General features: G+C 42.9%; 2 protein-coding genes across 2 annotated transcripts; both read left to right on the forward strand.

Annotated features, from left to right (window-relative positions):
• Positions 1-7963: 7963 nt before the first annotated feature.
• Positions 7964-16034, forward strand: aldoca (aldolase C, fructose-bisphosphate, a). Its single transcript, XM_063205568.1, has 8 exons — positions 7964-8075; positions 9499-9710; positions 10695-10749; positions 11087-11247; positions 11708-11791; positions 12258-12432; positions 14096-14295; positions 15204-16034. The coding sequence occupies exons 1-8, from the start codon at positions 7964-7966 to the stop codon at positions 15297-15299; spliced, it is 1095 nt and encodes a 364-aa protein (XP_063061638.1). The 3' UTR covers positions 15300-16034.
• A 923-nt stretch (positions 16035-16957) lies between these two features.
• LOC134454516 (serine/arginine-rich splicing factor 1) lies at positions 16958-20926 on the forward strand. The gene is made up of 4 exons (XM_063205572.1): positions 16958-17419; positions 18152-18336; positions 19621-19793; positions 20134-20926. Exons 1-4 carry the CDS (start codon positions 17223-17225, stop codon positions 20329-20331), a joined length of 753 nt encoding a protein of 250 aa, XP_063061642.1. The 5' UTR covers positions 16958-17222; the 3' UTR covers positions 20332-20926.
• Positions 20927-21258: the final 332 nt, after the last annotated feature.

Consider the following 21258-nt stretch of genomic DNA (forward strand, 5'->3'; position numbering starts at 1 on the left):
GGCAAACAACCCGGGCCGGGAATCAAACCCGGGTCGGCCGCATATCAGACATGTGCCCTACCGTTAGGCCACGGCAGGGTCACATGTGTGTGGCTTTTACTGTACCATACAAGCTCCACACGATGGATGTCAGTACAAGAACATCGCCCCAGGTCAGAGTGTTTCTGAAGGCCCCAATTTACGTTCCCAAGTGGTCTTATCTCCTAACACTGAAGCATACCCTGTGTAGGCCTAGTTAAATTTACGACAGTCCTATGGCAGGACCAGCAACGTTTTTTGTTTTTTTTGGTTAGCCTGTAATTTAGATGTCAAACAGAAGACCACATGACCCAGGCATGAACTGTTTTGTCGTCACTGCATTTCAGCATTGGATTTGCTAAAGATTAAATGTAATGACTTGTTATTAAATTCATTAGATTCATTGTTATTAAATTCATTAGCCTGACTTGTTTCAACTTGTTCTTTACATCCCCGTGCTCTGTAGAAGCAGGGAAAATGGGCATGGAGTCAAAATTAAACTGTTAAATCCCTGCAGTTCTAATATTTTTTCCCAGCATGGGATTTCATAATAACGTGACAATTTACCTTACATTACCCCCAGGCCCGGTGACAGCGAGGGGCGGGACAAACGGGCAGTTATATATAAAGCCCAGGGAAAGTGGCCCCACAGAATTGGGACCCCATTAAGTTGTAGGTGTTGAAAGGGTGCCCTTTCATTTGATGCTGTCCTGGGCCAAACGAGTCTGTTGTCCTCTGCTCAGGGAGTGAAGTGCTATTACATTGTATTTATTGAGAGTGGGGCCTTTCAAAGTGTTTGGCTCCTCCTGGCCCAGTCAAAGCAGTCAGTGACCCTGATTACTGCATAGGCTACCGAATGTTCATATTCCTTTTTAAAAAAGATTATTTTTGGTCTTTTTCGACTTTATTCGACAGGACAGTGTGAGAGGTGGACAGGAAGCGAATGGGGAGAGAGACGGGAAGGGGTCGGCAAAGGACCCGGGCCGGGAATCAAACCCGGGTCAGCCGCATGGTAGACGAGTGCCCTACCGGTTGGCCATGGCAGGGCCCATGTGTGTGGCTTTTACTGTACCATACAGACTTCACATGATGGATGTCAGTACAGGAACACCTGTTGGCTACGGCAGGGCCCGAATGTTCATATTCCATGGCCCTTTTAATTATGAGTGAGTTTTACCATTAGTCTCCACACGGGGGCAGATGTGCTCTGCTTTGTGCAGAGCTGTAGACTCAACGATTCTAACTTTGTAGAGTCATGCAGGGCTGCTGATAGCTTTGGCCAGGTCTGGGACAAAGTAGTCTGACAGCCCCCCACCCTATACATACAATGCAATGAGGACTCAATTCTGAGCCCCCCACCCAACTTGGGCTCAGGACAACTGACCACTTTGTCCTCCCCCGTCGGTGGCCCTGGAGCCATGCATTATAAAGGTACAGCTGTCCCTTTCAAAGACGGTTCCTGTGGGTATAGAGCCTAAGTACTGCCATTTCATTCAAGATGTGAGGTTTTACACATACGTACTGTAGGCCAGGTCTCTTGTGAATACAATAGTCCTATATGCTATATGTAATTCTATACCACGGGATGTAGACTCATTTTACAAAGGAGTGTAACTAAGCAATGTTAATTATTAATTATATGCTGTTGCATTACATTAAATTAATTCACCTTTTAACAGAAAAGGGATTGTGGCTCACACGTTTAACACACACACGCACACATGCACACACACACACGAACTTGCGCGCACACACGTGTGTACACATACACACACATACATTTAGATCTAGATACATTTCTTGTTATGCCAAGGTGATGTACCTAAATAAGGTCTGAATGACTGCAGCGCTGTGAGCAGGGTAGAGCTATTGGAGGGGCGAGTGGGGCTTTTGCTCCTGGTTCCAAGGGCACCTCCCTTATTGATGGTGGGGGCCCTATCTCGACCTTGGCAGGCCACAGAGGGGCCCTATCGGCGTACTGCCCAGGGGCCATGTGTGCAATTGTTCTGCCACTGATTGTGTGAGCAATAAAATTACAAGTGTAATGGACTCTAATGGACAAGTATTTGTCCACTACTTTGAACCATTAAGTATCCAACACACCCATACGAATTATGAGCTCTTCTAGAGAGAGAGAGAGAGAGAGAGAGAGAGAGAGAGTGTGTGTACTTTATTGTCCCCGGAGGGGAAATTTGTCTTGGGCTTGAGGGAAGCAGTCTAAACTCATGGTGCAGAATGTGTGTGGGATCCTCTATAATCTTCAGTGCCTCCCTGAGCACTGACTTTCCGTAGAAGGACTACATATATCCCTGATCTTAGTGGCCAACAATCTTCAGTGCAGTTTTAACCAGACACCCCAGCTTGGCTTTTAACTGAACAGTCAGAATGCCATACCATGTGTGTACACCATACAGTATCACACTTTCTAAAATCATTTGAAAAAATAGAAACAGAAGGCTATTGCTATTCTAGGGTGAGAACAGCGCCATTATAAGTCCCATACCCAGCTATGTCATTGGTGAGCCCCTTTGAAGATCTGGGCACACTGGTATAGAGGTACACTTACCTGTGGCAAAGTGCATGCCATGGCTGTGATGGTTGTGGGCATTGGATATGGATTTAAAATGACAAAAAAGTCCCTGCCTTGGCCTAACGGTGGGGCACTCGTCTGCTATGCTTTTTTTCTTGTTTGATTTATTTTTTTGGTCTTTTTTAATTTTTTTAAAATCATGATAGGACAGCGAAGGTGGTGACAGGAAGCGAGCGGGGAGAGAGATACGGGGAAGTGCCGATAAATGGCCGCATGGTAGACGAGTGCCCTACCGTTTGGCCATGGAAGGACCCATACTAGATTTTTCATTTGATTTGTAGTGGTATTTCCATCAAGTTTAAATAAAAAACAGTGTAGAGCTTGACTGATAGCAAATAACACATGTTCTCATTTCACAGCAAAAGGCAGCTGAATCTTTCATCCGTTTAAAACTTTGAGCAGTTCTTTGTAGGTTGTAGACCCCTAGGTTAGACCATTTTGTCTCTGTGGAGCGCTACTTGCAGAGAGATTAATATAGAGAACAGGAACAGTGACACACACCTTAACCTCCCCACCCCCACCTCCTCCACCGCTCCTTGCACTCACCACCTCCCCCACTACCTCCCCCCTTCTCCTCCTCCTGCTCCTCCTCCAGAGAGAGTTTAGAGAACAGGAGCAATAATACACCTTTGCACCGCCTCAACCCACCTCCACTCATCACCTCTACTGAGCAACTCCACCTCCTCCTCCATCTCCACCTCTCCACCTACACTTCCTCCTCCACCTCTCCTCCACCTCTCCTCCTCCCCCACCTTTCCTCCTCCCCCTCCTCTTCCTCCTCCTCCTCCACCTCCACCTCCTCCTCCTCCACCTCTCCTCCACCTCCCCCTCCTCTTCCTCCTCCACCTCTCCTCCACCTATCCTCCTCCCCCACCTCTCCTCCTCCCCCTCCTCTTCCTCCTCCTCCTCCACCTCCACCTCCTGTTCCCTGGTCCCCTGGCACTGTTCAGGATCAGCCTAGGGCGCATCCTAAATGGGCATGGCAGATCACGAAGAGAGTCAAGAGACATCAGTCAAGAGTTATACCTGTGTCAACATCTACCTGCTGCAACCGCACTGAACACTTATGGTAAGGCGGCCGAATACACACACAGCGAATCATTCTGCAGCATGATACGCTCATGCAAACAAACATCTTGTATGCTGTCTGACTTGACACTTGGTATGGAACAGACTTGGCCTTGACAAGGAACCACAAGTCCTGTATCATACTAACAATGCGTCTCTATACCTTACCGACATCAACGAGTGGTCTAACGGGTAACCATGCAGGTAAACGTCTTTTAAAATTATTTTTGTTTTTTCCGTTCAAAAGTGGAACTTGTCGCATGCATAACTGAGCTTTAATGTGTTGAGCAGGCTTCTTCACTGTTGGTCTCATTTCTGTTGCATTTTAGCACCACCACTGTCTGGCTTTGGTGGCTTTGACATTCTTAATGATTTCATCATCTCAATCCAACTGTGTGTGCATATTAAAATTGTGGTTGTATTATTAAGAAAGTCAATTATAATTTCCAAAATTATATATTTTTACTTCTTAGCATACATATTGATTCAGAAAATCAGATTATATGTTCAGATCAGAAATGTTACAATGGTTAGTAATAGTATAGTTAGCATAAAGTATAATGGTTATAGTTATAGTCATCTTGGGTAACTAAGTGCATTGTAATAATCTAAATCATAATCTTATACTGATACATTGGATTTGGGTTATGTGGATGTGGTTTGTGATAATTACCATCGTTTTGTTATATTTTGCAGCGCTGAATGGGATCGGTGGCAAGCGTGTTGCCTTTGACAGAGAAAATTGCTCCTTTGGGATCAACTGCAATCAAGTCAAAGAAAATTAAAGCCTCACTCAAGGACATAGTATTCCGTCAATCATAATCAGTATCCTTAAGTCATAACATGAGAAAATGTTTTTAAGCCCAGTGCTTATTGAAGGGAAAATATGCACCAGTAATCATATACATTGCCAATTACCTACAGCTCATTTCAATGTCTCCAAAATCATAAGCAGAGGTTCATGGTGACAGATAATAGGTCTTTTACCCTCTTTTTTACACATGACCTCATACATATCATATTTGCATATCAAGTTTTCAAGTTGTAAATAAACAGAATCTCAATCATTTCAAAAATACATCATAATGAATTCATTGACACAGTAACACCACACTTGAGTTGGTTATACATATGAATATACATTTTGCTCACATTCGATGCAACAGAGAGTTGAAAATAAAACCACAGTTTCCCAAATAAAGATTTAGGCTATGTGTGTGCACCACAGCACCACACCTTACACATGTATCTCCAACTTCCAGACCTCCATGTGACCTAGATATTTGTGAGCGCAAAGGCAAAGCCTAAAGGGAGCAACCTTAATAGAACTGAAATTGAAGACCAGATAAAGCAGCAGCATTATTAAGTGTTTTTAATTAGGTAACATGAAAAAATCACAGCCCCCTGTGGAAAGAGCCAGGCTAAATATATAATCAGTGTTCTTTTACGATTCCTCCAGATCCAGCCCCGTTTATCTTATCTCAGACATGGTATGTGTACTGTATTCCTGGTTCGTATTCTAATCTACTCCATGTGTCTGTCCAAGTGCTCCCTTCCTGTGTCCTGTTTGGGTGTGAGGGGTCTCTCTTCTCTCTTGTTCTGGACGACACCTTACTGTAAAAGAGACACTGGACATTTCCAGAGAAGCGGGCGGGGGGCGGTCACTTGTCCCAGGCCCATGGGAGAAACATTTAATTGGATTTACATTACATTGTATCGGATTTGGGACGTTTTAGATGACGTTGTTCTAGGCTCAGCCATAGCTCTCAGTGGTCCAGGACATTTATGTATATTCACCATTCATTAATGTCTTTTCTTTTTCATGTTATGATGTAAATCTTACATACAGCGCATAGCAACCACAATGAGACACAAAGTCTTTGAGCTGATTGACTGTGAAGCAAAAAGAGAGATTTTGCTGTTGATGCGTTGCACTCTTTGGCATGGAGTAGCCTATTGGGATAGATATATGGAGGGGAAAGAATATGGAGAAATACCATATCCTATATTATTGTTTTTATCAAATGGGCTTTTTTTATCCATAACCATTGTACCATTAACACATTTTTAAACTTCTGTAGTATGTAACTCATTACTTGCATTATTGGGTCAATGTACTTTTGGTACAGGGTCTTATGTACAACTTTAATATAGAACTGCATTTATTGTAAACTCCATCTGAAAAACAGAAAAGACAGGTTTCCTCCACAGACTCTATTCTGGAAGGGATGCCCCCAATAGTGTCCCATGATCATCGTTTCTAGGTCATTACCCAACATACGTCTATTTTCCATACGGTTCAATTATATTTAATCGCTGGTGACTCTGTTTCGTGTCCTTGAAAACTGGATCACAAAGTTATTTCTATATCTTCAGTGGATATCTAGCACAAACCAGGAAAATCTTATTCTTTGCTCTCTTGTTAATTACATGTTCAGCATGCGAGTACACGTCATATGAAAATGGGCCTCCACCAACTCAGAGGCCTCTGAGACTGTCTGCCTCTTCAGAGAAAATCGACAGGAGGTTTAACAATTGTCCTGAAGCATTGACAGCCAATTAAACCATTATAAGCGAGCGGCATTATTAGATGTTTGGGGTTGATTAAAAGAGGAAAGCAAGACTGAGGGGACAACTATTTGTGGCAGTTCCTTGAAAAACATGGCCCCTTGTGATGTTTGTAATATCTCGATCTCTTGAGTGAATGACTTTTTCCCCCAAAATTGGAGTTACTACCATTTTTATCGTAAGTTTTGTTTTTGCTAGAACATATGAGCAATAGGAAGTCAATCTGACATGATAATATGACAAGATGACATGATTGAGACAAATGTAGTAGCAAGGATGGGTTGACATGTCATTTATGACACTTGTAACCAACATCACTTATTAGCTGACTTTAACACAAGGGGACACCAGTGCACGAGAGAGAAAGAGAGCAAGAGCGAGAGAGAGAGAGAGAGAGAGAGAGAGAGAGAGAGAGAAAGAAAGAGAGAGAGAGAGAGAGAGAGAAAGAAAGAAAGAAAGAGAGATAGAAAGAGCAGAGAGAGAGAGAGAGAGAGAGAGAGAGAGAGAGAGAGAGAGAGAGAGAGTGAGAGAGCGAGAGAAAGACGGCAACATTTTTTTTAAAGCTTTTTTCAGAATGTATGTGTCCTGCCACCACTGTCATGTATATGCACATGGCGTTTATTTGAGTTCATTTGAAGTAGGCTACACGGTGCATGGCAGCACAGCAGGACTGACAGTCTCTCATGGGGCTCTGTGACGTCTGTCACCGCCCCAAAGAAAAGACGACTTTGACTTGTCAAATCCGACAGGAGCATCATTGTGCAACAACCAAGTCAACCAGATTCAACTAACCAAGACAAAACCTGCTTGTCCTTTTGGCTCACCGCCCGGTAAGCATGTAGCCTGCTATTTTATTTATTGCATTTTATTTATTGAATGCTTTATACTACACAATTATTGAACACTTAATAATTTCACAAGTTAACATTCTCTTTTGATCACATTTGTTTCATGAATTAAATTTCCTGTCTAATTAAATTTTACTTTAGTATTTTAATGCATGCTTAATATTTGGTTACTCATGCATTGCTGACGCCGACCTTAGGGTGCCCCACAGGATGCAGGTTAGGCAAATGTGCAATTATTGAAACTAGAAAATCTCTGGAAATCTTTGTTTGATATAATAAATTAGCCTGTATTAATGGCTTGATTGGATTAAACATGTTTTTATACTTTTTATAAACATGCCACGGCACTATTAACAAGTTACTTAACTGTGGAATTGTATTCATTAGCAAAAATAAATGCCTGGTTGTTCTTTGGACCAAATGTAGACAATTTCTCCACCTTTGCCTATGGTAACTGGCTTGTTAAATGAAACTCATCCTATGCTTTTCAGCACCGTGGATCATCACCTTTTTCTTTGAGTTTGCAATAACAGGTTAAGATTAAGGACACCAGGCAGATTATTGTGAACTTGAAGTGTCCTTTTCAAAGCATTTTTGTTGGATGGGATATTAAGTCAGTTCTTTTTGTTCAATCTTAGTACCAATTAAAACACTGAACACTGAACACTGTTACTGATATGACTTTGCCCTAACCTCGGTTGAGTGTTCCCAGTTCACAAAAAAAGATTTCCAGAATTTTCTCCACTTCTAAATGGGACAGACAGGGTGACCCAACCCAACCCTGAGACGATGTGATTGCAGTTCTACCTTGATGAAACTAAGCCATGGATTCATTATTCTTTTCTTTTTAAGATTGAAGTAAGCATCCAAAATGGCACACCAGTTCCCCACCCTGTCCACTGAGCAGAAGAAAGAGCTGCATCAGATTGCCCTGCGCATCGTCTCCCCTGGGAAGGGCATTTTGGCAGCGGATGAGTCTGTAGGTCAGTAAATAATCTTTTTTTTCATAAACATGCATATATTGGGGGGGAGGGGGGTATTATGGCAGGTCAATGTGAGAGACAGGAGAGGACCAAACTAGAACCTGGGCACCCAGAGGCGATTCTAGGGTCAGGTGGGGCCCCAAGCGAAAATGCAAAAGAATGAACATTTGAACCAAAATTGCCACTACTGCGGTAAAGTGTGGGCTGTTATTCACTAGAGGCTTGGGGGCCCCAAGCGACTGCCTGTCTTGCCTGGTGGCAAGATGCGCCTCTGTGGGCACCCATGGGCATGCATTTATGGTCAAGGCCTTAGCGGGGTGCGCCATAGATGTTCATCGTTCAGCACCAGAGAATTAGAAGATTGGTTACTTTGAAGTACAAACCCCATATGACTTTATAGCCTAATGTTCCAATCAAAGTTTTTTTCAATGGTGCACAGCAATGACTGACATGTAGATGCTGTGTGTCTTCCTATTTCTTATGACATAATTTGCACCACAATAAAAGAGTTAGTGTTCTTTTTGTTATGTTTAAAAACTGTTGGGCTGAATACTGTTAAAGTTTAATTTGTAGAGGGATTAGGGGAGTTCTACAACTCCCAAAGTAGCAAGTATCGCCAACCCACGACCAAAATAACCTCGCCAAAAAATTAAATGACACGTCACTTCACCTTTTGTCACACCTGGGTAAACGTCCCATGATTGACTTGTGAATTGTTAATGACATTTAGTGCTATATTACTCTGATATTTTGATATTAGGCTTAGATTAAAAATAATCTAATCAAAAAGATGATCCACACCTGGTTATGCAAACATCCCATAATTGAATTTTGAGTTGTTAATGAAATTTAGTGCTATATTACTGTGATGGATTGATATTATGATTAGATTAAAAGATAAAACCAAAAGGCATTTATATTAACTCCTGTATCGCTGTTTTTTCTACCTGGATTTAGATTACCTACCCATCTACACATGCTCACATGAAGTGCGCCCTATTTCACCCTCATCTGAGCTATATCATTATGACCGAGCTCTTCAACTTACACGCAATTAAAGTTTAAAATTTCATTTTTTTTGTCTATCCCATACTGTGTTTTATCCATGTGGACCTGACAGGCAACAGTCTAGCTAGCGTCTTCTTTTGAATTTAAGATGCTTTGGAATTTGGATGAAAATGTTTTTTTTAATTATCTACTAACACTATTCCAGCATTTTCTTTACATATGGTGAAAAAAAGTTGAACATTTGAAATGTTTCATTGCTTTTTCAAATGTTTTTGGGGCTTTTGCCTTTATTCAGGGCCCAAGTCTGGATTTGAACCCAGGTCCCGATAGGCCTGTATATTGTATGCCATATAGCACGCTGCGCCACAGTACTAGGACTGAATTTGATGGTAATCCTCCTCATGTCTGATGACAGGGAGCATGGGCAAGCGGCTGAACCAGATCGGCGTGGAGAACTCTGAGGAGAACCGGCGGCAGTACCGGCAGGTGCTCTTCACCGCCGACGAGCGCATAGACAGCTGCATCGGGGGAGTCATCTTCTTCCACGAGACGCTCTACCAGACAGCCGACGACGGCACCGAATTCGTCCAGATGATCAAGGACAAGGGCATCACTGTGGGAATCAAGGTGTGTGTGTAGGCAGCCTTTGCCAGCAATTCTAGGGTCCCAATGAAATCTGTCCTCCCAAATGGGCCCCAGCTGTTACACCAGTTGAGGTTAACACGCAAAAGGCTTGATCTTATGTGTCAACAGACTTGATTGTAATGTGTCAGTCACTAATGTAAAGTAATTGAAGATCTATATGAGACAGAACACTTGAATAGCACCGAAACACAGAATTTCATGTCTATATAATGACTTTTGAGGGCCCCATGTTTATATTTTTCCTAGGGCACAAAAGTGGCTGGATCCGCCCCTGTGTAGGGGCTGTCTGTTCTTTGTAAACATTTTACTTATATGTTTTGGGGATTTGTTTTGGGGATTTGTTTTTTTTTTGGGGGGGGGGGGTAAATGACCAGGGTAGGGTTGGGAAATGACCCTGGCCAGACTTGAAGGTGGGGCCCCATGGGCAAACAAGTCCAAATGTGGGGGGGCAAGTCGGCTGCACAGCGCCCCTTTTGGGGCTTTTTGGGGCTTCAGCCACCTTCATTCGGACAGGACAGTGAACATGGATACAGAACACTATAGTGGTAGAGAGAGATGGGGCAGGGTTGGGACATGACCCAGGACAGATTCAAACCTGGGTCCCCATGGGAAATTCTGCCTGTACCATTGTACAGCGTGTTAAGAGTCCTGTGCTACAGCACGTCCTCACATATTATATTTTCAACCAAAGGAGTACTGGCTCCAAAAAGTAAAAAGGTTATTTCATAATCGATATTTCAAAATTAATTAAATAATTTAATTGTAATTTTTACAGTATGTTTACTCATCATCAGCGAGGTTTGCAAATTGGTCAAATCGCCACCTACATGCACAGGCAGCAGGACTACACATAATCTGTGAATGCGTCTGCCAACCCATTCGCATTTCAGTGTAAACAAATATATCAGTAGTTTCATATTTTAGGTGCAGGTATCATGACAATCACTGAGCGATTTCTCCCTCCAGGTTGACAAGGGTGTGGTGCCTTTGGCAGGGACCAATGGAGAGACTACATCACAAGGTAAGGGCAATGGAAAAATGCACAAGCAAAGACTCTGGCAGGCAGGCAGGCAGGCAATGTAATGTGTTACTGAATGCTCTCAGTTTAGTCATAGCAATGTTGATATGGTGTAGTTGAGACTTTTCAGCAATGAGTAGACAGGCCCATCTGTGCAAAAAGGCTATTGGTAATGTCTGAATGGAAATATCCAGAGTGCTCCCACAGAGATTTCCTGTGAAAAAAAGCCTCAATCTGAACCATTCATATGCATGTTGCCACACGGTCCATGCACAATTGCAACTAACGCCACCTAGTACTACTTTGCATCTCTAACAATCACTACTTCTGCTCTCAATAGGACTTGATGGCCTCTCTGAGCGCTGTGCTCAGTACAAAAAAGATGGGGCAGACTTCGCCAAGTGGCGCTGTGTCCTCAAGATCAGCAACAGTAACCCTTCCACCCTCGCCATCACTGAAAACGCCAACGTCCTTGCACGCTACGCCAGCATTTGTCAGCAGGTAAAGAGAGTGGACACACACTGTTGGAGTTAGTATAGGCCTACCAACACTTGTGCCGGTAGCTTACTACACATATGAATACATACTGCCCCCCTGTGGTACAGTGAAAGTGTTGTTGGGTATGGATTATCAGTCAGACCCAACCTTTTTCTAATGGGACCCTCTTTTGGACCTACAAATATTTTCGCGATTCCCCTTGCTCGTCATATTGCAAAGGTTAAAATACTTTTTCCAACAATATTTTTTCTTCATTTGGAGAGTCAATATAAGACATGTAGCCAATAAATACACTTATTAACCATACAGGTCAACAGGTCAACACACAGGTTTTTCACTGTGTTCTGTGATTCCGTTGGGGGTCCCGACCACTGCATGAAGTGGATCATTATCATCATCATCTCTAGTCCATTTGTGGTGTCTGTAAATGTTTATCTATAATCCCTGTGTGTTTGTTTTCCAGCATGGCATTGTGCCAATTATTGAGCCCGAAGTCCTGCCAGACGGGGAGCACGACCTGAAGTGCTGCCAGTTTGTCACAGAAAAGGTTGGCCATGCTCTCCTCTACTTTTACCCTTTTTTTGGTCTATATTTCCATAATTCCAGACAATTCGGGAGAAGTCAAATATCTCTGCTGTATTCTACTACACAGTAGATTTTACAGTAATAATTCTGTGGAGTCAAAAGTAACTCTCTCCTGAGTCGGTCCTACTTTAAGTGTTGAATTAACATTGAACCAAGTGTGTTTGTATTATGATTGAAGAGTTCAGATGCAAAACGTGCAATTTCAGAAAATAATCTTAATTCATTTTTATTTAATACAAAGCTATCCAAATTGCATATTTTTTTCTTTTATTTATGTAATATAACTATTTATATGTATTACCAAGTACATGAATGTAAACCAAACCAACAACGGGGTTCTCTAAAAATATAGAGGTGCCGGTCTTCAGAAATGGAGTTCGGGGGTTTTGCATCTGAACTCTTCAATTGTCCTGTACGTCTGTCCCCAGGTGTTGACGGCGGTCTACAAGGCCATGTTTGAGCACCATGTGTATCTGGAGGGGACCCTGTTGAAGCCTAACATGGTGACCCCGGGACACAGCTGCCTCACCAAGTACACCCCCCAGGAGGTTGCCATGGCTACGGTGACGGCCCTGCGGCGCACTGTGCCCCCCGCTGTCACAGGTGTTGTGGAATACTCTGTAGACTATTGTTTCTGAACGGGGGCGCTACAGCCCCCCAGGGGGCGTTGGGAAGGACACAACTGAGTGAGGGCGGGGCTTAGTCACCATTGGGGGGCATAGTCTATTTTATTTTTCAATACTAAGTGGGCATTGGCAGGCTTATGATGAGGTCAGGGGGTCTTGGGAGGCTTATGAGGAGGTCATCGGGGCGTTTGTTCAAAAAAGGTTGAGAACCAGCGGTAGACTATTAGTGTGAACGTCCATGCTAAGCAATGCACAGCTATGGAGAAGGTCAAATAAAATGCCTAATGGAGAAAAGGAAAAGAGAACAGTTGATCTGGCCAAGGCACTCAGCTCTAAAAACAAAGCCCATGCATGAAAGTCAAAGTCAGCTGTGTGGATCAGCATTTCTCCTTATCCTGATGCCAAAAATGTGACATCATATGACCAATTTACTTAAAAGTTAATTTCTTGTGTGATTAAACTTCCATGTTCTGAGAAAAATCACTATGTTGAAAAACAAACAATATTAGCGCAAACAGCACTGCATGATTGAATTGCAGGAATCAAGGGTATAATGATTAGTCACACACCAAGGAACTCTCTTTAATGCATTCTATTGTGATGTAACGATTCAGGCCACCAGAGCCCTTTCTCAGACTGATCCTTGACCCTGCACCCATTTTAATTTGGAAGCGTGTGACACTCTTTTAATATTAGAATTATTTTTGGGCTTTTATGCCTTGATTTGGACAGGAAAGTGACCAGAGACGAGCAGGAGAAAGATGGGAGAAGGATCGGGAAATTACCTACTAGGCCAGACTCAATCCCGGGTCCACATGGGCATAGCCCATTTATGGATATCTGCTTACATAGAGCGCTGCCTGCTGCCACAGTGAGCCCATGTGCATGATACTTGACTGTGCAGGGCTCTAAATTAACTTTTTTCATCCCCAGCCAAAATGGCTATAATAGATATGAAGAGCTCTTTTCCAAAATGAGATATATGAATTTTATTGAATGTTGGGAAATTGACATTTTTGTATTTGGCTTTCCATTGAATTGAGTTGCAAAATGCATTATATAGAGGTTTTAAAAAGTATGTTCTGAAAACATTTGAATGGCAATAATTCACACATAGATTATAGGACGTCTAAACAGTCAATTCCAATATTAAAATGCAAAAATGGTGGATATAGCGTTTTGGAAAAGAGCTTTTCATATGACTCTCCCCAAAACACACACACTCACTGGGTCAATGTGGCAAGTACATTTTCTTTTCCACCAACCAGATTGAAATTTCAGCATTTGGCCAGTCGGCAGAGGTGTCAAAAGTAAGAGTAAAAGTAAAGAAAAGAAACACAGTTTCCTTCCAACACAAGTAACTTAGCTGAGTAACCAGTAGACCTGTGTACTTGTCTTACGATCAGCTAACTCTGCACTGGTTGGATCAAGTTTGTGGTGGGTCCTTGTTAGGTTTTCAGTGTTTTTCAGTAATGACACAGTCTATCCACCTCATTAGGTACAATGGAGTAAATGGTGTAACTAACAACTATGTAATGCCATGTGTGTTGTAATTACACCACAAAAGTACTTTTACTTTTGACACCTCTGAAAGACAGTCGGCTGGTATTAATTTAGAGCCCTGGCTGTGTGTGTTGCAGGGATCACCTTCCTGTCGGGCGGCCAGAGTGAGGAGGAGGCCTCGGTCCACCTGAGCGCCATCAACAACTGCCCCCTGGCCAAGCCCTGGGCCCTCACCTTCTCCTTCGGCCGCGCGCTGCAGGCCTCCGCCCTCAAGGCCTGGCACGGCCAGAAGGACAACCAGGTCGCAGCCACCGAGGAGTTCATCAAGAGGGCCCAGGTAGACCTCTTACCGTATATCTTTTTACAATGCCCGTCATGAGAATGGAATATAATTAAATAAAAATAGAATTGAATAGAATAGAATAGACTTTATTGTCATGCCAGCATGAAATTTGCCATTGGTCTCACTGTATATAAAAACATATTTGGACATCGGATTCATTCTGTTGCACAAAATATATAAATACATTGTAGGACATAGATCATCATCGCATGTACTGTATTCCCTCCCTCTGGTCACCCTTCCGCGTATACATCATATGCAAGTCAACCACCAGATCCAGACTCTTTAAAAATGTTTTTTAAAAATGAAGAGTTCAGATGCAAAACCCCCTAACTCCATTTCTGAAGACCTGCACTTCTATATTTTTAGAGAACCCCATTGTTGGTGTGGTTTACATTTATGTACTTGATAATACATATAAATAGTTATATTTCATAAATAAAATAAAAAAGTATGCAATTTTGATCGATTTGTATTAAATAAAAATGAATTAAGATTATTTTCTGAAAAGGCACTTAGGGGGTTTTGCATCTGAACTCTTCAAATCTTATGTAATGTGAAATGTTATTACTTTTTCATTCAGTGGTGTAGTCTACTTTTTTATAGTGGGTATACTCATACTGTAGATTTGATCAGTTTTTGAAGTGGGTATACTGTAAGAGTTTGTGCTATTCAAAACAATGGATCAATCAATTTTAAGTGGGTATACTGAAATCCCTGAAATTTAGAAGTGGGTATACTCTGTATACCCGCGTTCTATAGACTACACCACTTCATGTCGTTTCAGGATTTAAATGATTGACATTGTCTTCATGCAATTGTTGAATGGCAATGAAAACCCCGACCCTAACTCTGTGTGATGTAATTCTGGATTTCTCTCTGGATTTCTCTCTCCTTCTCAGATAAACAGTCTGGCTTCCCAGGGGAAGTACACTGGAGGGGACCACAGCGGAGGAGCAGCAGCACAGTCAAACTACATCTCTCACTACGCATACTGAGCATAGACCCCACATGACTCTCAAACTTAAAAAAGCCACATGACAATCAAATAGGTCACAGCCTTCACCCCATTTACAGTATAACACTATAAATCACAACAATAGTATATCTTACTACTCGCTGCTGTGATTGTGACAATGTTTTTGCAGCACAGGTTCAAATGCTCCCTCTGCTCACGCTAGAAGAAATGATTATAAACATGTTTAGCTGATCACTATTTAAGTTATTTTCCTCAAGAAGTCAGATGCACAAACACAGACAGGATCTATAGTAAGGGGCAGCCATGGCCTGTGGCTAGGGATTCGGCCTTGGAATCAGAAGGTTACAGGTTGGAATGCCATAACATCCATGGCTGATGTGCCCTTGAAAGGCACCTAACCCTGCATCGCTCCAGGAGACAACAAATGTTCGGTGTAAGTGAGTCTGTTTGAATAAAAGTGTCAGCTAACTGTAATGTACAGTAAAGCTGAGGAAAATCTGACAGGAGTAGGTCTTTCTGGAAAGAAGTTTGTAAGAAAAACAAATATTATTGTTGAATTAGGCTATGCATCAATCTTTCTTGTCACTATCAGCAATTTGTAGCATTTCTATATTTCTGCTTTTCTTTTCCTGTTTCAAGTCTGCCACATCCCTTGCATAGGCCTATTACAGATTGGTGTGACTGTTGTGACTGATGTAGGCCTATTTGTTGTATTGTACAATATAGGCCTACAGTGTGTATGTTCAAATAATAAAATGGTGACGTGTAAATTTTCTTGGCTTGTTCTTTGTTGGTAACTTTCTTATTCTCAGTATGAACAGCAGTCAAGTTCTGGAATTAGCTTAAATCATTGATAGGCTAATCTAGGCCTAATAATTAATTATTTAGCCTATCTCTGACCAACGTAGGCCATTTTTGATCGCTCGCAAATGTGAGGGAAGGCGTGTGTAGCCTACACAATTAAGGCCTATTGTCTCTCAGCATGTCCTGATAAGGTCATGTTTTCTGTGTGATAATTGAATTATGTTGGTAGATCTTTGTTTTTAGATGAATAGCCTACCAGGCAAAGGCTACTAGGCCTATAGAAATAAGGGCCTATCCATACCCTTGCCAAAAAATATTGACATTTCAAGACGGCAGACAAAACACGCATAGGCTTCTTTATTTAGAGAAATAGATTGCCAAATATTGGTACACAGACTACAGAATTCTCCATAGCTCCCTCCCACTTCACCATGCTCCCGCGTAAAAGGTCCCATTGTTGTCAGTGCGCCTGGAGCGCCTGCTCACCACCATCAAGCACACACGCAATAAAACCAGGCGTGCTTACCCATGGCACAAACTCCCATGACAATGATGAATTATGATAATAATTTAACATACGCATATGCTACACATAGGCTATTAGTGGTAGGTGTTTACAGAGTTTATGGCACATCACACAAAGTCACTCATTTTGCTGTCCTATTTATGAATTAATTTAGGCCTAAGTAATTAAAATAGGTGGGCCTATACACTCGGAAAATTAAACAATTTGTGAAAACATGCCTCTGTTGAGACACGCTCTAAACGATTGGCGAAATAGGCAAACACAAACAAAAGGGGACTATTTTATTTATCGGATGCACATTGTAGGAGGTACCTTAGGTCAACACAAGGCATATTTCCGGGGACCATTCATGCGCACTACCCTAGCGCGGTTCTTGACGTTCGGTCGTGTGTGGCCACGCTCCTTACTAAGTCGGTTAGCCTAATGCTAGTTAGTAGAGGACCCTACGCGAAAAATATTGTCGCAGGGCCAAGGTTATTTGTTGTATCGGGTTTGCAGGTGTAGAGTTTTAAGCCATCGGAGGTATTTTTGCGACCTCGGATAGGGCTTTTTAGTATCTCGCATCAGCCATATTAATCTTATTCTACCACGGAGAACATTGGCCTGTAAGCCATGTCTGGTGGCAGTAGCGTGATCAGAGGCCCAGCTGGGAACAACGACTGCCGAATCTATGTGGGGAACCTGCCACCCGATATTCGCACGAAAGATGTGGAAGATGTGTTCTACAAATACGGCGCCATTCGAGACATCGACCTAAAGAACCGCAGAGGAGGACCTCCATTTGCCTTTGTCGAGTTTGAGGATCCAAGGTAAATTGGCTAATTTGCGGTAGTGCTAGCTACATGTAGCACGCTAATCCAAATGTGTTGCTAACGCTAGGAGTTAGCTATTTGGTTGCTGGTGGCTAGTTAAACATGCCTGCAATGATGAGCTATTTTTGCCTATATATGTCCAAGCGTTGTTCTACCTGGCCAGAACGTGCATGCTTATTTATGCCTCTGTAAGATGTACCTTGTCCGCAGGGCATTGTTTGTGTGGATCACGTCATGTCAATATTATGAGATCCTGCACTCTATTGTTAGCTCCTGCAGTGTGGAAGTTCTTCACGGGTAAATGGCTGGCTAACTTCTTTGGCGCGCGTGCCCGATGGAAAGTTCGCCAGCTATCGGCAAACTGGGTTCAGTTAGTTATTAACCCGAACATGTAGAACTATTGCCAAGGGTTTTTTTTGCGCGGGATGTTTATTTACATCGTGTCCAAAACGAGTAATATTGTGCAGGTCTTACATTTCTGGCCTGTCAACTTGCCCTTGTTGCTTAATATACAAAGTAGCAAACAAAGTTAGTAGGCACACTGTGCCGGGGTAAAGTTACAGTTGCCAGGCTGCAGTGTTGTTGTTTAGTACCCAGAGACCTGGGCGAGGATCATGTAGGCAGCAAAGAAACTTAAAGCGCATTAACCAGAAACTTCCAACAGCACAGCCAATGTACTCACATTGCTACTGGCACTGACTTATCCACCTCTTGCTAACCCCCTTACAGAGACGCGGAGGACGCAGTGTATGGACGCGATGGCTACGACTACGACGGTTACCGTCTCCGAGTGGAGTTTCCCAGGAGTGGAAGGGGAATGGGCAGAGGTGGATTCGGAGGAATGGGTGGTGGTGCCCCACGGGGCCGCTATGGACCTCCGTCCAGGCGTTCAGAGTACAGAGTCATAGTTTCAGGTGAGTGGCACTTTTACTTTCACTTTCTCCTGTACGTTGACCAAAGAGTCATCCTGTTGACTTAAAGGATTTATCCGGAGTTGGAACAAATTTGCCTGTTTTTTTGCATGTTTGGGATGAAATACAGTCACTCTAGAGCAAAATCAAGGCAAAAGGATGCGTTTTGAGAAAGTTTGATAATATCACGTTAGCCTCGTTAGCCATATCAGCTATGCAATATGAAAGATGCGGGCATCGTTTTTCGGCGGTTACACACATTTCAAAAACACAACATTTTAAAGTCTTGCACAGCTCAAAACAACGTCACACTTACCTCGTAATATGTTGAGGGTATCCACACATAAACCGAAGTGTCCAAAGTCCTTCATGTATTCTTGAAAGGTCTGCAGAATGTGTTTTGTGAAGCTACTACCTTGAGAATATCTAAATTACGATCAAGACAACTATTTGACACTAAAGCCCACCAAGTAGATTGCCGAGTGCGTCGCACCATCAGCTGTGGTTACTCGCTATGGAAATAATCATAGCTGATGGTGCGACGCACTCGGCAATCTACTTGGTGGGCTTTAGTGTCAAATAGTTGTCTTGACCGTAATTTAGATATTCTCAAGGTAGTAGCTTCATAAAACACATTCTGCAGACCTTTCAAGAATACACGAAGGACTTTGGACACTTCGGTTTATGTGTGGATACCCTCAACATATTACGAGGTAAGTGTGACGTTGTTTTGAGCTGTGCAAGACTTTAAAATGTTGTGTTTTTGAAATGTGTGTAACCGCCGAAAAACGATGCCCGCATCTTTCATATTGCATAGCTGATATGGCTAACGAGGCTAACGTGATATTATCAAACTTTCTCAAAACGCATCCTTTTGCCTTGATTTTGCTCTAGAGTGACTGTATTTCATCCCAAACATGCAAAAAACAGGCAAATTTGTTCCAACTCCGGATAAATCCTTTAAGACTGTGATGCAAGGTTAAGAAGGAACGTATGAAAGGTTTCTTCATTTTGGGTAATGGCAGACCTAGCAATTTGATGGCCCACGGCTAATTTAGTTTGGGGGAATCTTCATATCCTAATATCCATACCCTATCCTTGGGGAGTTCATGCCGTTGATGGAAGTTGGAGAGGCCCTAAGGCAGTTGCCTACCTTTGCCTCGCCTCTATCGTCAAACCGCCTCTGATATTGGGATGAGTTTCTCAGAATGTGGAAGTACATTTATAAATGTGTGGCGTTGTGCAATGTTATCAAACCAGTCTCGTCTCCTTGTGTGTTTCATGCAGGGCTTCCCCCCAGTGGCAGCTGGCAGGACCTGAAGGATCACATGCGTGAAGCAGGTGATGTATGTTATGCTGATGTATTCCGCGATGGGACTGGTGTTGTGGAATTTGTGCGCAAAGAAGACATGACCTACGCCGTTCGAAAGCTGGACAACACTAAATTCCGCTCACACGAGGTAGGTCTGGCCCCTTTTGTCACACTAAACACTTGGGATGATGGATGATGATGTGTGTCGTGGAGGTAAGCCGATTGCTTCAGAAGCGGTTGGACTTGTAGAGCCCCCAAGCCCCCCGTCATGTTTGCTAAAATTGGACCGCGCACGCTGGCGTTAGACACAATACCAGCATGGGAGCGTCAGGCCGAAGTACTAATGTCATAGGATCTCCCAAAACTACTGGTATGTTAAAAAGAGAGAGCCTGCATGGCAAATCCGTTTAACAAAGCATGGTGGTTGTTTTCCCCCCCACTTCTTCCTGTGCCGTGCTCAAGTGTGAGTGTGTTCTGATGTCCCCCAGGGCGAGACCGCGTACGTGCGGGTGAAGGTCGATGGGCCGCGCAGCCCCAGCTACGGAAGGTCCAGGTCCCGCTCCCGAAGCCGGAGCAGGAGCCGCAGCAGAAGCCGCAGCAAGAGCCGCAGCTATTCCCCTGCACGACGCGGCCGGGGCTCCCCCCAGTACTCCCCGCGCCACAGCCGCTCCCGATCCCGCTCCTAAGCACAGCGACGGCCAGAACTGAGCACTGACGCTTTATAGGTGGAGCCTACTCCCTCTCCTCTCCTACCCCTTCCCTTCCCCTGCTCCCCCCTGTTGTCAAACCACAACCTTCCCTTTTCCTCCTCCCCTTACTTCTCCCCCCATCCCCTTGTTTTTACCCACTTTGGCTTTTTTTGATGAGTCCATGTTTTAATTTTGTTGGTTGTCCCTTTCCCTTGTTCCTCTTGCCCTACCTCCCTTCCTCACATCCGCGGGTGATATGTTTTTGGTGGACATCTTGGTATGTTGTATCTCTGCTCCCATATCTTTCACCTATAATAGTCCTCAGACCCTTAATTGTCAGGCTCTGATTCTATTTAAAAGAAAAGTGCGTTTTACCTGATTCAGCTTTATTGTTTTTTCTTTTTTTTTCTCCTTTTTTTAAAATAAAAGAAATGGATAGTCTTTCTTATCCGGCAAAGTTTCAAATATCGAGCTGTAAGAAGTTTCACTGTTCTTGTGTCTTCGGATTTTTGGTGGTTTGTCATTATTACAAATGTGGATTTTACTGTCTTCCTATAGATGTCAAGATGGATTAAAAATCTTTGGAATAAAGGTTTTATGGAGCACATCTCATTCATTAGGATAACCCAGTAGCAGGTAGATGTATAATGTGTAGGCAATAGTCTCTTGAGTATGTGTGTAACATCAATAGGGAAGTGTTTATTTTTTTCCATTTAAGTATTTGTCTTCAATGTGTAAGGTAGACTGTGTGCATTTTTTTTTCTCCCCCTTTTCATTACAATGCTAATTGACGTTTGAGCATACAAGTCTGGCCTTAAGCTAAGCAAAGATTTATTTTTTTGTGTCCCCCCCTCTCCTCTCTTGCTTGAAATTTACTTGGTAGCTTTTGATGGACAGTTTAAATGCTCTCAGTTCCTCTTTTTA

This window comes from Engraulis encrasicolus, chromosome 8 (genome assembly GCF_034702125.1).
Source record: "Engraulis encrasicolus isolate BLACKSEA-1 chromosome 8, IST_EnEncr_1.0, whole genome shotgun sequence".
In the NCBI taxonomy this organism is placed as follows: domain Eukaryota; kingdom Metazoa; phylum Chordata; class Actinopteri; order Clupeiformes; family Engraulidae; genus Engraulis; species Engraulis encrasicolus.